The sequence below is a fragment of the Protopterus annectens genome, chromosome 1.part2, assembly GCF_019279795.1.
Source record: "Protopterus annectens isolate FY-2018-M chromosome 1.part2, PAN1.0, whole genome shotgun sequence".
In the NCBI taxonomy this organism is placed as follows: Eukaryota; Metazoa; Chordata; order Ceratodontiformes; family Protopteridae; genus Protopterus; species Protopterus annectens.
In genome coordinates, this window is record NC_056727.1 from 1020734247 (window position 1) to 1020752048 (window position 17802).

Here is a 17802-nt window from a genome sequence, read left to right on the forward strand (position 1 = left end):
TGTCATAGCTTGAGTTGTTAGCCTGGCCTATTCCTTTCAATAAAGCTGGTTTGCCTATAATAGACAGATACTTAGAACTCCTATTCTCAGCAATTTCCTTTATCATCATATTCAACAAGTCGGGTGGGTATCTGCTATCCAAAAACATCTTAATCATAGTGTCAAGTTCCTGTTGGAATAAGTCATCATTTGATGTGATCCTAGCTGCTCTGATGAAATGCACATTAACCAAATTTTTTTTACAAAACCGGGGTGGCAGCTGTTATAATGCAAATAAGAGTTAGAGAATGTATCCTTCCTAAAGATACTCATTGCAAACTCATCATTTTCAACACTCAACTGTATATCCAAAAAATGTACAGTCTTAGTACTATGTTCATGTGTGAATTTCAGGAAAGTAGTGTTAGCTATATAGGTCAAAAATGACTACTTCTGATGGGTTACCAGTCCAGATCAGAAACATGTCATCCAGAAGCCTACCATATTGTGACCATAAATGTGAGTAAATTGTATCTATAACATAACGTTTCTCCCAAGTAAGTATGACTAGGTTATCAAAAATGGGGGCAAAAGCCACCCCCATCGCAACCCCACTAACTTGTCTGTATTATTCTCCTTCGAAAAGTAAGTAATTATTACAAAGCACTAGAGCCATTAAATCTTTCAACTGTGCATCTTCAAAGAACTGCAACCCAGTATCATGGGGGATACACAAAAATAAATCAATAATATTGACCGTTAATAAACTATATTGTTCATTCCAAAGAACTGGGGTCAGGTTCACTAAAATCCCATGAATTGCGTAGGATGTGAAGATGGTAACTAGTAAAGATTTTAATTTTCTATCAATGTAAACCGCCATGGGGTAAGTCTTAGAATCTTGAGTGGCTACAGCACAAAGGCAAGCTACTGCATAAGTGATTTACAACTATTATCAGGGCTGCCACGGTGGTGCAGTGGTTAGCATTGCCACCTCACAGCAAGAGGTTCTCCGGTTTGATCCTCGGCTGGGGTGCCTTCTGTGTGGAGTCTGCATGACCTCCCTGTGGTCGTGTGGGTTTCCTCCGAGTTCTCCGGTTTCCTCTGACATCCCAAAGACATGCTGTAGGTGAATTGGACACTCAAAATTGGCCCTAGGTGTGAGTGTGTGCATGTGTGTGCCTTCTGTGGAAGGTTGGGCGCCGGGCTGGCAACTCAACACCGTAAAACTCCACTGCCAATCATGAGCAGACAGGTGATCCACTGTGGTGACCCCTAACTGGGAAAAAGCCAAAAGAAGAAGAAGAAGAATCATGGAATTACATGTGCAGTGTTACATATGCCACAGTTTTGTACTTAAACAACAAAAGAAAATGGAGTGAAACACTCAAATACTAAAGAACCAAAAAGACTGTTTTAAGCAACTTTGAGGATGTAAGAACAGAAATCCGCTGTAAAGCTTGTTAAATACTTCAATGTTAAAAACAATGTTAAATGCTTCATCAACTGACAAATCATCTTATTATGCTCCATAGCTAAATTTCAAAATTCTAATACATTCCATTATTTAAGCTTTCAAATTTTAATCCACCGCAAAAACATTTTTGTAAATAAAAAATTCTTATAAACCATAACCATCTGGTGATGCTTGACAGATTGTCAGCCATTTGCAATGTTTATATGGTTTATAAGGATTTTGTATTAACAATTTTTATGGTGGATTATATAAGTTCATAGTTCATAGGTTCTTACTAAGCTAACTGCCCTTGCGAGCCATTTTAAGCCTAGCCAATTATCTCTTGTGAGACTCAAACCCTGCACCTTGTGTTTTTCAGGTAAACACCTTAACCATTAGGCCACCCTCCCGATTAAAATAAAAATTAAATTTAACTAAACTAAAATTAAAATATGAATGTTTTTAAATGATGGAACATATGACTTTAAGATTCTGTCTGTGGAGGTTAATGATTGGTCAGTTAATGTATTTAAATGAAGGATTTGTTACTTCCACTTGTTCTGATGAAGTTTTGTGTTTTACAAGATGAAAGTGCTTAAAACTGTTTTCAACATTAAAGGATTTAACAAGGTTTAGAGTGGATTTCTGTTCTTACAGTCCTGTACTTATCACTGTGCTCCTTCTTTCCTGCTGACTGTTAGCTTCCTATCCCTGTTATTTTTCTTTGACAGTGGTAATAAGAATTTTCAGTTACCTTCTGCTCCGTATACAATCTAGTGATGCTTGACAGGTTGTTAGCCATTTGCACAAGAGGTTTTGCTTTCTGAACATTGAGTCAATGGCATTGTAAATATCCGCAGTTACTATAAACTGTAAGTATTTAAATACTTAAAGTATTTTTCATGTGACTGTACACTTACAACTTGGTGAGAACTCTTTCCCAAGTCAAGTTTATGTTAAACTTTTAAACAGGATAAATAATTTCACTGTTTTCTCTCATTTTAACAGCTGCCCTTTCCAACAGATTGAGGATTTTCTTTCCCTCATTCTATTAAAGTACTAAAATCCTTGCTTTGGCACCTTAATTCTTAGAACCATGTTGCCTTGTAAGGAAGCTGGGTATCATATATGGTATAAAATGTAGCAATGGGGCTTGCAGCAATAAAAACAAAGTGATTGCAGTTCAGATAAAAAAGAACAAATAACCCACAAACTTCATAAAAGAGAAAGAAAAGGGAATACTGAAGTTTAAATGTAGAACTATGTTTTATACATTACAAGAAAAGGAATTAAAATGCAGTTTCTCCTGTATTAAAGTCTCAAATCGACAAGCTGGAGTGTGAAACAGACTGTTTTGTAAACATGCTAACTTGAAATGTTTAGAATAATGTAATTTTTTAACTGTGACTATATTTTGCTAAGGTTGTTTGTTACTATTTGAACCTTGATTTAGGAAAACATTTTTAGGTTTAGAAATTAAGCCAAAAATATTGTTTGTCTTATAATCCCATGGGCACTAAAAACAGAATAATGGCAGACATCCTGAAATAAGTGCATGTTTCAATATAATCTAATCAGGAGAAGAACTTAGCTGAAGCCAATGAGGATGTAAAACCTGGAACACATTCTGTGTTAAATATTAGTTTTAAAAGAGACTAGGGTAGAGGTACAAATAGGATGAACATCAAGAGGCTGGTAAAATACCACCATTGTAGTACGCATTCATCCAGTGAACTGGGATCTAATTTTTTTAAAGTCATTCAAGAAGAAGAAATCCTTATACAACGAAATAAGAGAAAAACCTATATGAACTAAACAGCAGTCTTCACTTTGGTTGAATATAAATGTAAAGGATATATATATATATATATATATATATATATATATATATATATATATATATATATATGTGTGAGTGTGTGTGTATATATATATATATATATATATATATATATATATATATATATATATATGTGTGTGTGTGTGTGTGTGTGTGTGTGTGTGTGTGTAGATTGTGTGTGTGTGTGTGTGTGTGTGTGTGTGTGTGTGTGTGTGTGTGTGTGTGTCTGCATGTGTGTGTGTGTGTGTGTGTGTGTGTATATCTATCTATATATATATATATATATATATATATATATTTATATATATATATATATATATATATATATATATATATATAAATATATATATATATATATATATATAGATATATATATATATTTTTATATATATATAGATCTACTTCACATGTAATAAAAAAAAGAAAAAAAAAACGCAACAAAAACTTACCTTCATGCTGCTCCACCCTCCCACACCCCCCATAACTTAAATAAACCAACTCTGAGATCGCACTACAGTGTGGAAGATGGAACTCTTTCCATTCCGCACAGTACGGAGATGCCAGTTCCGCATGGTCAACATTTCGAATGTCGATCATATGGTCTTGGCCATATGGTTGTAGACTTTCTGAAATGTTGACCATGTGAAGGGGCCCCATATGTATTGAAGGCAAATTTCAAAAGATGTGTTTTGACAAGGAGCAAATCCTGTTGCAAGGGTCTATATCATATTCTCTAAAGCCAACAATGTTGAATCTGACATTGTCAACACGAGAATATCGAATGCTCAGAATCTCAAGTGTTTAAACGGAAATCTCCGTAAGGGGAGATTTACATTTACTGCAATGTAGTGTGGTCTTGTAGTTGGTATATTTAAGTATCGAGTGGGTTAAACCAGTTAGGGTACTTTTTTTTGTCATCGACCATATGGTGTCGACCATATGTTGTTCGATGTTTTCAACCGTCGATCTTATAATATAGACCCTGTTGAAATGGAGTAGACCTGTTATAGCAAATGATAAGCTCTTCAATCCTTTTCAAAGGAAACAATCCAGTGTAAGCAGAGAATAACAAGCAATATGTCACTGACTATCTATATAAATAAAAATGTAAATGTCCGTTTGTTCAAAATGTTAAATCTCCGAAAGTTCTTCACCGATTGCTTTGAAATTTTCACACAATGTTGCATTTGAATACACACGTGTTTTTATATACCTACTATTATATAGATGTCATATGTTGCATTCGAATACGCGCGTGTTTTTATATACCTACTATGGATTCTATATATTTGTATATAAATATGCAATTTTATATGTTTTAACTTTCTTATTTCTTTTTCAATGCAATCGATCTGCTTTAGTTCATTCAAATAATGCCTCGCAGAAGATCAAACTTGGGTCATCGTACTCGCGGAGCAGAAGCAGTGCGATGAGTAGTTGCATATTTGTATACAAATATGCAATTTTATATGTTTTTGTTACAAATTTCTTACTTCTTTTTCAGTGCAGTCGATTTGCTTTAGTTCAAATAATGCCTCGCAGAAGATCAAACTTAGGTCATCATACTCATGGAGCAGAAGCAGTGCGACGAGTAATTGCAAATCAAACTGAGCAAGAACGTACATTAGCGAACGAGCAAAACAGACAAAGAATGGCTCAAATATGTGCCGAGGAAGCAGCAGAGTGATGCGCAGCCAGACTTGAGGATGCACAGTTGCGAGCACGGCGATCGCGTTTTGCAGCTTCAGATCTGCTTCGTTCTCCTCGATCGACACCAGCAGATGAAATAAATGCTTGCCTGAAATACTCTACTTTGTGGCGACACATAAAGATGTCAAAATTAACTACAAATATGCATGTCCAGCTGCAAAACGATCGATCAGCTAAGATATTCTCACATCAATTGCTGGAAATTGGGAACAGAAAGGTGCCGGTTGATCTGACCTCAGGACGAATTTCATTGTCTCATAACTTCTGCAATTTAGTGACGTCAAAAGAAGAATTGGTTGAAAAAGTATCTCCCAATATTCAAACCAATTATAAGAATCACGATTGGCTGACTGAACGAGCTATTCTTGCGGCCAAGAACAAAGATGTCTACGAACTTAACAATATTATTTAGTCTAACATTCAAAGCGAGTCAGTCACATACAAGTCCATCGACACTGTTGCGGAAGCAGATGAAGCGGCTAATTATCCAACAGAATTTTTGAATTCACTCAATCTGCCAGGGATGCCACCACACGTACTGCAATTGAAAATTGGCGTGCCAATTATCATGTTGCGAAATATCAACCAGCCAAAGCTTTGCAACGGCACGCGGCTTGCAGTAAAAAAATTAATGAGCAATGTCATAGAAACAACAATCTTGACAGGACCTTTCAAAGGTGAAGATGTCCTCATTCCTCACATTCCTATGATTCCAACGAATGTGCCATTTCAATTTAAGAGATTGCAATTCCCAATTCGATTGGCATTTGCAATCACCATCAACAAAGCTCAGGGCCAATCTTTAGAATTGTGCGGTTTAGATCTACACACAGATTGCTTCTCACATGGACAATTATATGTTGCATGTTCTAGAGTCGGCAAACCAGACAATCTCTATATCTGCACAGACAATGGAACAACAAAAAATATTGTATACCCACAAGCATTGTGACATTAAACATATTAGAAACGTGCACTTTCTCTTTTCTTTTTTTTCCATTTAACCAGACTGAGCCACAGCAGCGCATGGCCGGGTACAGCTATCTTTAATATGAAGATCAGTTTAAATTTACATATCAGTTATTCCACTAATGGACTAATCTTAGTTCTCTACAGCAATGCCTTGCTGCTGTAAGCATCTTGGGCTGTGTTATATATTTCTTGCTGCAACCTTTCCAGCCAAATCTTTCTTAGACAACACAACTTTCTAATGTCAAATCAGCTTCACATCAAATATGCAATAGAGACTTTGTGCAGTCTTGTTTATCTACTATACAGCCTCAGTAATGCTGTTTTATTGGGCTGGGTCATATTTTTAGATCCCAGATAATAGATTAAAGGTCAAGTGCTCATTGACTTGCATTTGGATAAAGGACGCATTGATCAGATGAGGCTGATGTACTTCAGGGTTTGTCTTTGCAGCAAGGTGCAGCAAACCAGGAGATGTGCAAAACGTTTGAAGGTGCAGGAAAGTTGCTTCTACAACTAGCATTGCAATGGTTTATCTTCTAAATTAAAAATGTATTTTCAAAGCAACATCAAGTGCATTTTTACAATAAGCACAGTTTTAATGTTAATAATTTGTTGGTGTACAAGAAAGTAATTTTGCACCCTAATTATGATCTAAAGTTACCTTGCACCATCAAATGCTCAGCTTTCAAATGCAGCACATGTATAATCATCAAGATGTACCACTTTCTTGTCAATGACAGCACTTCGTATATAACTAACTGCTGGACTTTGTAAGTAACATACATGAGACAAAAGTACTGTACAGGTCTCTAAGGACTGAATCTCCTGTCTGTTTACACTGAAGAGTATATTAGTTTCCCCAAGATTTGGAACACTGAACATATTTTAGCAATGGAGTACAAGGGGCTCAGCTTCCTTTAATGGGGCTGTGGTATCGGCAGCACCTCACAGGAAAATACATTTAGAGTTGCCATCCTGTGCTTGAACCTGCCAGAGTCAGGTGCATTGAATACCATGCACATGTCTATAACATATTTACTTTCAATAACTATATGAGAATATGTATTTATACAGATGGCATTATAAAAATGTGTCATATCTGGAAACTGATTACCAGCTTATATATTTTTTCATGGTGAAATGTTCATTATCAGTCAAAAGTGATGCTAGCGAGGCAAAGAAAACTAGTTACGGAGCTTAAAGCATTGATGTTCTCTTTCCTATATTACATGTCACATGTAAATGCCACAGAATCTAGGCTGGCTAAAATGTATGTGAGGGGGTCTTGCAATTACTGGACATGCAAATCAGAGGTGTTGGGTGATTGGTTCCACAGTTTTATTGAGATCTCTATTCCTGAGCTGTTTAAATGAGATCTTCAGCAAATTTGTGACCAGATCTGTCCTGGTAAGGCTGTACTTCAACCTCCTTTTTTTCTTTTTGGTATAAAACCTAGTACCAATTTTGGATTAAGGAGTAAGGATCTCATTGCATTACACATTGATGGAAACAGAAAATTCTCCCTATTTGAGGACACGAGTGACTGATGAACTCAATAAGTAAGATACTGTTAAAATCTGATTCCTAGGTATTGGTGCCTCAAGGAAAAGGGGACCCTACTTTGCAAATAAGGCATTAGTAGGGATATAAATGTGGGTCTACTGGAGACCCTGTGATATTTTTGCAGTTGACTCCATGGCTTTTCTCACTTGACATAACATTTTCTGTTCTAAAATTTTAAAGGAGACACATTTTGTAAATTGATCTGTGCTTTATTTTGTTTGCAAGAGGTGATGCACAAACATAACAAAAATAATTGATGTTTTTGATCCTTATTTTGTTTATAAGAGGTTGCATTTATCTTTTTCATAAAGGTTGTTTGTCATTAAAAAAGCTAATTGAAAAGAAAAAAAAGAAAATGTGTATGACTTGCAACATGCTGATGAAATTGACTGTAAATGTCAAAATTATTTGTCATTCAAATCATTTATTTTTCTTACAGAGACACATTTAAAGGTGCTTAGCAGATATTCAAAAGCTGCATTCAAACTTAGAGATGTCAGTACACTCAGATTTAAGATAATTGCACACAGCTCCACAGCAACAGGCTGAATGTTCTCTTTTCAAGACCAAGGAAGCTGATAACAAAAGACTTGCATAAAAGGTACAAAAAAAGCCTGTTAAAATTTTACTGCATTATAGGAAAAAAACTTTTGTGTGTGAATGGTATTACATCTATACACTACGTGACTCACCAAGATTCTATTTTCAGTATAGATTCTGACAGATTCCTTGCCTGTTGGGAAATCTCTTGCTCAGCTTTGCATGACTGAAACTTTCAGAATTTGACTCCTAGTGTGTTTTTCTTTGCTTAATTTAGATGTCTGCAGAATTTCATTTGCAGTATAGACTAGAATGTGATATATTCTGTCGAAGTACATCTGTATGTCACACTGTCCACAGCCTATGCAGCAAGGTTTTCAGCGGGTGTGTACTGCCACAGGTGTTCTTTCTACTTCTTTTTCTTTATTTCTGTCAGTTTTATTCTTACAAGTTTTCTTTACATGGATGGTTAGTCAGAGGAAACAAGCTTTATATCTACTTGATGCCAAAAGGAGGGATTCATACTGTTCAGGGGCTTAACAACATTTTGAAGACTGTTGATGACCACTAGAAAGTGATGTTATGATGACATGGAAATGCAGTAGAGTAGTATACACAAAACAATAGAAACAGTATTTTAATGACATGACTGTAAGTTTGCAATTCAGAGATGTTATGCATAGTGTATAACACAAAGGAACAGGCAAAACCCAAAACTGAAGTGCTGCAGATGTCCAAAAGTTCCAGTAATCTTCAATGACCATACATCTGGATATATTGAAACAGAAGGGGTGTTCAAAATATCTGTACTGCTAACAATGTCTATCCAAGCTGACGATGCCCTTAAACTGACACAATGATCTATCAAAGTCTGTGGCTAACTTTGCTCTGTTGTGCTACAAAGAAAACTTTCTGCCAAAGACGCTTTTTATTTTTGCTGCTCATGGTAAGTTAGTAACATTGCTCATATATGCAGCACTGGCTTTATTATGTGTATTTGCAACCTCTCCCACTCTCTGTCTGCATTGTAAGTCAGAAGTTCTTCTCTAAGTAATTCTACTACCTGCTTTAATCTACTATTTGCCTACATTATGGCTGTTGTGAAACCTGCTCAGTCTGTTGCCTATAATGCAGCAACTGTGTCACTACATGTCACACATGCTTAATGTATGGACAGTGATTTCCCGATTGACACTCCCTCATAAGTTAGCACTGATGTCATATGAAGTGTTTAGATTATGTAGGTCGCCTGCATGATTCTTCATATTCTCCATACAAGTCTTCAAGGAACTCTGTCTGGACTTCCACCCATTGTATATCAGTGGCACTGCTCAGTCACAGACTGATGTCTGCTGAAGCCAGTCCTCAAACATCTGTATATCTGCTCCTTCTGCTTTATCCTTAAACTTACATTTTATAAACTCATACAATTTACACCATGTTTTTACAATTCCTATTACTCTTCATTGTAGCCTAGGACTACCATACCCCAGTCCTGTTTATCTCATGCACATGTCTCAATAATCATGTGAATGTCCACCCTGTCTGTCCTCAGAATGGGAAGCAGCTTCCCCATCTTTTTATAAGGCTTCTGATACTGCAGAAAGTCACCTTTTCATTTTATTGCTCCCTTATCCACCTCTCTTTTGCCGCAGCTCTGTGAGCACCCTCCCATTTGCTCCTCCCAAATTATTTTTTTCCCTTAGTGTTACATGATCTTGCCAATCTCCCTCTATCCATCTGGACCTGCACATAGAAATTCAGTAACACAGTTTGGCAATTCTAGCATAAAACGTATGCATCCAATAACCTGCCCAGAGCTATGTCAGCTGCCAGGATGTAAACCACATCTGACCATTATACAGTGAAACACTACAAAGATCTGTGTGCTAAAGACAGGGTAACATGCAAAACATGCAAACATAGCAAATGCTTGGCGATATGATGCTGTATGCATTTTTTCTGTAGTACTGAGTTTGCTAACAGTACAAAATGCTGCTACATCCTGAGCTGCATTTATTTGTGTTTTTTTTTTGAACATGCAGGTAGGCGCGTCCGTGAATGGGTGTGCCTTCTTTGAAGGTTGGGCATCGGGCTGGCAACTTGGCACACACGCTTACATGGTATCACGTCATTATTTCTTCCTTTAAATCCATAAGAAAAAATATATTTCTTCAATTTTATACTGTATGTAATAAAGTTCTATGTCTGCAGAGATTTTCTCCCTAGGCCATTGCTGTATAGGGACATTTTAGCTCAGATGGACTTTCCTGGTCAACGAAACAATAAATAAAATAATAACATACTGATTTGTTTGCTTGTCGGCTTATATGTGGTCAGTGCTACTCATTACCTTGGTCATTTTTGCCTTACTCATTTTTATTCTAGATATACATTTCTGTATGTTTACTGTTTTCTCTAAGAAATTTGAAAGTTGAGTCTAAGTTTTCCCCTGTTGTTTTTCAGTGTCTTTTCATTTGCTTGTTTAAATGCTCAGCATACCTCTCAACTGTACAGATTTTTGCAGAATGTCCAGATTTTCACCTCAAAATTTCAGTCTGTTCCTCATAAAATTTGTTTTTTTCTGGCAGATCACTTGGATGATCTAAGGAATGAAATTACTAAATAAATATAAACTTCAGTTTTAGACTTCATATCCTTTAGAAAATGTATTCTATCATAAGCCATGTTATTCTAGCTACTTTCTAAGTTTGTAAGAGCACTGTATAAAATCTGTCCCTATTTATGGGCCTTTGTCCCTCCATTATGTAAGGCTTTGTCCAGATTTCTTGAATTGAGAGGTATGATGCTCAGTAATGAAACACTTCAGCTCAACAATTAGAATTTGTGTCAGCATGTAGTCCCACATCTCTCAAAGTCAGAGCTCAGTAACTTATAATCCCAAATAATATTTTTTGTACCAGCAGCTCATCCAAAAGTTGAAACCAGTGAAAGAGTGCATATTTAACTGCAAAAGTCAACAGGTAGAATTACTGAGATTGTCAACTGTATATTATACTGTATATATTCTGTGCCCATTGTGCATTGTTTTAAGCTGAGTATTGATATCTACTGTATTCCTCCTGCTACTGCTCCCATAATACTCAAGTTTCCTTCCAGGCTCTCTCTGGCCATGTTATTAAGGAAGACTCTTGCCTCCCATTTATTTTCTTCCACCAGTTCCACCTTCCTGACAATTAGATATGATTTTGAAGTTGATTTAGTAGGACTGAAAAGATTACATTCTTGCAAATTCCAGTAAATATAGCTATTGTTTCTTTTAAGCACTGAATAGTAGCAAAGACCAAATGCTCTTTTGTTTTCTTAAAAACATTAATAACGATCAACAGGGCTTTTTTGACTGACCACATTTGCAAGGTAGCATATTCTGTCATGTTTGCTCTACTTCAATTATTAGTATTTCGTGGTAAGATATTTATTTTTTAATGTTTGAATCAGTGAAAAACTGTAACTATTTAAGTGGCAAAAATTAAAATAGTAATCAAACTAAAATAAAAAAAATGTAAAAAACAGGAAATTATTCATATTAATAAGCCAGGAGCTGAAAATTTTTGCAATAATGAAATAAAATAAAAAAATGCTGCAGCATTCTTCATAACTGCAGTATTTTACTTTTGAAGAAACACAACTATGAAAGTTAAAATTCATTTAATAAGAGGACATACCTATTAAATGTAAGAGCGATCACATAGTCAGGTGACACTGTTATTTTCCAGTCACATTCCTTTCCATGAGGATAGGGCTCTGGGAACTGTGGAGACAGAATGACTCCTGCAGGTCCTGTCAAGTTTCCTCCACAGGGGGCTGTTACAAAAAAATACACGTTATTTTATGTACCAGATTTCACAGCAAACTGTGCTAGCATTTCAGAAGATATCAAAGAATGACAATATATATTGTTAGCCAATTAAAGGAAAAATATATAGCTTCTTAATCATAACCGCCATCCACAAAGAAAAAAAACTGTACAGAATCCATAGAGAACTTGTTTCATATTAAGAAATTTTTAACTGTCACCACACAACACTCAGAATAATGATAATACATTGCGCAAGGGTTTATGTCTCATGATAGCTGGAAAAAATATACTTCCTTCCATTAAGTCTCACATTTTAAAATGAGCACATAGTGACAATGCTTTTTTTTGGACTGACATTGACAAGAGTACATAATTTAGAATTCAGTTGCCATGTTTTATTTTATTTTATTAAATATTCATATCTCCTTCAGCCTACCAAGTGTACACATTTGCAGAAGCTGACCTTCTTTGCACTGACTTCTTTCTCTAATAGAACTATTTTAATGCATACTGACTGGATATTGGAATGCTCCTGTAACATCTTTTGGCATGAGGCAAAGCTAAGTAGCTGGAATGACTGCTTATTCCTGATCTATGCAGGCCTTTTAGAGTTATTCCTTTTTCAATGTTTTCTCTCTATCACAGTCTTTATCTCTCTCTCTCTTTTTAGACTTAATATTGTAATCTTTGCCCTGTCTCTGACTTTACCCTACTTGCATCTTTTCCAGCTGCACTGTCACTTCTCAGTCTTCAGCATGACATCCTTGTATTTACTAAAGATACTTTGTTTTTGGTTTCTCTTTTGGCTGCTTTTGAAAGAAAATGTACAGATGACTCCCTTTATCTACCTTGCATCTAGCACTAACACATGTATGGCCATTTACTGCATGCCAAACCCAGTCCAAAGTTTTCCAAGTCACCAGTCTTACACCCGAACCAGTTAATATGTGACTCTGTGTTATAGGAATAAAGTGAAAATGAACCCAGGAGCCAAAACTAATACTCACTTAATTTCTTAACAAAAATGATAAAAGACCAAGTGCTTTTGTCCGTATACATTCAGGAATTCTGATCCAAATGGATCATTAGGCTTACTACACACAGAACACCAAGTCTGAATGGATGTATACCTTTAATGCCTGTTTTAAAGACACGTCCTTTAAGTCATTAATTATGTTGATTAGGTTATGTTTTAAATTGATTTTGTTATTTAAATGTTTGCTGCTTGGTCTTATTTTATTCTTTGGTCTGATGAATTGCAGTGCACCTGCACGAAACAGCTTACCACCTGTATTTTAATAAATTAATGTTTTTTTTAGCTGTGCTTCGCTGCCTTGTTCTATTTTATTGATTTACATTCAGAAATTCATCAGAATAAAGCATTTTAAACCAATTCATCCTTATATAAGAAGATGCCATTCCATTGTTGAATACGAGTCACTACACAGAAATGATGGCAATAACAGTGGCTGGTAATGGTGTTAATCTTAACTATTTATTTGGTTATTTCATATAATGTTCTGGTGCAATATATGCCTCTTGAGTTTTCTGAATATTATGTAGCCATCTTCCAGCTTAACTCAATTTAAAAAAATGTAAGCTGGACTCTTTAGATAACACATTCTGATCAATCACATGTAGAAAGGTTTATTTGTCCTTCCATATCTCTGTTAAATATTACTTATTCTAAGCACTACTGTTCTTTACCTGACCTCTCCAAATGTAGATTTGGGATAATTCCATCATTATACCTCACTGCTCACATGCACAGACACTAGGAATAGGTTATCTCTACCATATAGAAGATTTAAATGTTTCTGTATTTTCTCTTGATTCCACTAGTTAAGTGTGAGTGTCTTGTCTGCTGATCTTAACTTGACTGTAACAAATACTGTTCAGTTTGTTAAATGGTCACCATATAATGATGTTGTAATGACCAAGATTATTACAATGAGCATCCTGAGAAATGCTAATGAGGCTAAACAAAATGATGGAGTGATTCACAGACATGTAAATGCCACACTACAAGCCTGAGCCTACTGCATATTTGAAATCAGATGAATGTTCATGTTCAGACTAAGGAAATTGTGAAAGAATATTAGTGGTTGCTGCAGCATTAGTAAATATGTATATTGAAGTGGGTCTTACTGCCACATCTCTGACTGAAGCTGAGCAAAATTGCCCTAAGATGCATTAGATCACCCAAACTTGTTTAAAATATCATGGCCTCCATGACCCTGACATTGTACACCAGTACGTTGCAGATAGGGACACCACCCAAAAAACTACGGGCATGTGTTGGTCTTGTCTACAGCCTAGTGGGAGTCATGGACTACCTATCCCAGTGAATACTAAGGTATGTGCAGCTTTAGGCCTTTTAGTTACAGGGTGTCTTCATTAACCTACTGGAGGCAAAGTGAGGTATGTCAGGCATCTAGCATGACAATAACTCTTCAGTTTCTCGATGGCATGCTTCAGCATTGGTAAGACATATGCGGTGTCCATGTACCACAGAGAAGGGAGATAACACCATGTGGGATTTCCTTTACATATAGCCCATTTCCCTGAGATACTGGGGTGCATAAACTGCACCCACATTGAAGTAAAGGCCCCATCTGGTGATCTACAAAGGAGGTACATGAACTACAAAGGCTATCACTCCATCAACTGCCAAGTGGTCTGTACTGCATAGGATATAATCGGCTTCATGTGTGCAGGCCACCCAGGCAGTTATTGTGACTACCACATATGGCACACTTGTGACCTGTATCAATGTTCTGTGAGTGGTGACTTCTCTCAGGGTCATCTTATTAGTGATGCCAGATATGCCCTGCTGCACCCCTGGCTCATGACTCCTATAAGAATAAAAAAAAAAAAAAATCAAACAAAGCTGGGGTACAACAGTGCCCAATCTGAAATAAAGTATATGAAAAACTGAGGGTCTGCCAGCCCAGCCAGATAGAATTTTGTGAATAATTCTATGCCATTGTAAATATTAATATAATCTACAGGCTGGTTTCACAAATGTAAGAAAACTATGTTATGTGCTAAGCTTCAAAAATGTAACCACAGTGCACCCTGCTGGAAGAAAGCTGATAAGTAAAGAATTATACAACTATGTGTGATCTCAACTCGGAGACAGGATGTCTGGACCAGGAAATTCTTTATATTGTCCTAAGACAGAAATAATTACTAGGTTTCACATGTAAATTATCTTTTTTTGCTGTGGCTTCCTGGCAGGTACAGATTACAAAGAAATGTTAAATTTTAAGCTATGTGAGTCTGGGAAATTTAAACAGAAGTGTCAAGAATGATGTAATCTGAAATGACTCAGCAGTAATGTGTATTATCAATGTAAGACTTTCTCAGATAGAAAGATTGTCATTTTGTATTTTGTTCTGAATCTGACAACTCACCAGCACTCTGCCTTGCACTGTAAGTAGGGTCTTAGATCTTAGCATTTCTTTTAAAGATAGATAGAAATAGCAAGATTAGTCTAGCTGTTTTCTGTATTTATGTCAGACTGCCCTACAATGTTGTTTAAAGTATTCCTGTGATTTCTGAACTCTGTAATGTCATTGTGTTGAGTTAATAAGTATTGTCTTGTGTTTTTATTTATTATTAAATATTTTTAAACCTTTTAACTGTGGCTGTTTTGTGTAGAGATAATTTAAACTCTTAGGGTACTTCCATGTATTTGATGATACTGTATAAGCCACTCCTAAATAGCCTTCAAGTCACAGTCACACTTACCAATTGGATAATAACAACACTGCACAGTAAAACTGGACACCCTTTGGTAAGGGCCTTTTATAGTAGCTGATAAAAGTAGTTGGTGGCAGTGGATTACTACCTTATAGCCTGGGCAGAAGAGGGCATAGCTAGTGAACCTGTGCCAGCCTCCCCCAGGAGTGTCTGTATGTTGGTATATAACTCAAAACTCAAAGTGTGTGCGTCAGCTACATGGGCAGGGACATGGAGCACTGGTTGGACAGAGAGGGTACTGGAGGTTTTGGCTTGACTACTCAGCTGAGATCTGAACCCTACAGCTGTGCCAGTGGGGAGTCTTATTGGGGATCTAATGAGAAAGGGAGAAAGCAGCCCCAGACTGACTGTGATCTCTGTGTGCTCTTAAAATTGTACTTTACTGTGTGTGTACTTGTTATCCTGCCAATGTGGATGCCCCTCACTGGTGCTAGTGGTGAGGACTGAGGCTCTTTGATTACTGGGCCAGTTCATAGGTGCCACAAAGTATATTACTGTATATGTTTTTGGGCCACTGAAGGCACACTTTCCCTGTCGGGATTCATATAGTGGTGCCCTGAAGTATGAACATGGCACATGTGAAAAATAGTGTCAGTGTATGCAGTGTCCCACAGTACCATACTTGTGAGGCGATTATAGAAGAGTGGGCCTTAAGGGATCAGCAGGCCCCAGAACAGCTGGCAGTGGAGGATGAAGGAAACGGAGAAGCAGTGGCTTGCACACAGCCTCAGAAAATGTTCACCCATCAAAAAAAAAAAGTTACTCACACATATTTCCCACATCTAATATTATAATTAGTATAGTGAGACAGACATATCAAGTTACAGATTATCAGAACACACATGGGAGCCCCCAGTACATCAGACACACACAAATTTCAACTGACACTGGCACTTCATGACTCTCACCAACACTGACAGGTAGTAGACAGAGTAGCATATCTTACTTCAATAATTTTCAGCACTCAGACATTTCCTTGTGAAAGGCATCCACTCACATGCTTCCTTCCCTTCCTTTGCAAATGATAACTGTACCCTGCCCTTTGTACATTGATACTTGGGTTGCCTATGTAAGACACATAACCTTACTAGGCTTTGCATGGGTAAGCACAGCTTGGTGTTTGTTGTCGGTGCTTTACTTTTATATTTTGTAGCTCATAATTAAGTACTAGGATAGCTGATTTTCTATGCCATTTTGGGCCTAGCCAATTTCCCTTCTAAAGGTGTGAATCACACCCTCACCTTGTGTCTGTGAGTTAAAAGCCTTAACCATGTTGTCAACCACCAACCCCAAAGATCTACTTGTATCAAGATTATATCACCCCAGATGGGATTCAAACCCACAATCCGTGTCTTCAGAGGCCAGTGCCTTATTCATTAGGCCATGTGGGCCTGTACTTTACTTTCTGAGGCTAAGTGCAATCCACTGCCTCTCTGCCAGTGCAACAACATACTTCCCTCACTTCCATCTAACATGATCATAGCCTGCTGCCGGCTCCTCTACTGCCTTGTTTCCCTCCTCCTCCTCCTCCTCCTCCTCTGCCAGGTGTTCTGGGGCCTGCTGATCCTTTAAGGTCCCCTTCTACAATTACTTCATAAGTACGGTGTTGAAACAACAAAATTATCCACAATAAAAGAAAATATAGAAATAAAGTCTAATTAAAATGCACAAAAAGTGCAGCTAATCCTTATTAGCAATATCTGCAAATACTGGATATGAGGAGCAACCCAGATCTCGTATAGTTATTCATAAGCAAGCTTTGTGCAGACAAAACTCTTATTTAACAGTACACATACACTGAAAAAAGTCTAACTTTAATAAGAAAAATCAAAAAAAAAGGAGAGAAGAGAAGCAAATCTAAATCTGAGAGGAAAAATCATAATGACATGGGTAAATTGAAGGACCTGAGAGCTATTTGTCTGACTCTTTGTTTATGCATGTGTGCATAGCTCTGTTTGTCTGAATACTTGTAAATTATCCAAAAATCTAATTAATAAGGTGGATGCTTGATCTCCCTAAACTACATAACACATTACCACGCTCAACATCTGTAAACATACGCAAGCTCCTTATTCATACAGTACATTCTCAGTACTTTAGTACAATGGGTGGTGAAGGCCCTCATCTGCACCTTATCACAGAGAACTATACACAGGT

The 17802-nt window shown here is 36.8% G+C and overlaps 1 protein-coding gene across 1 annotated transcript in view; it reads right to left on the minus strand.

Moving 5' to 3' along the window:
• Window positions 1-17802, minus strand: part of LOC122792225 (CUB and sushi domain-containing protein 1-like) — a 3080606-nt gene that overhangs the window by 1678878 nt on the left and 1383926 nt on the right. The window contains exon 23 of the mRNA XM_044059969.1: window positions 11747-11885. Within this exon, the coding sequence (XP_043915904.1) occupies window positions 11747-11885 (139 nt within the window). The remainder of the gene's footprint in view (window positions 1-11746; window positions 11886-17802) is intronic.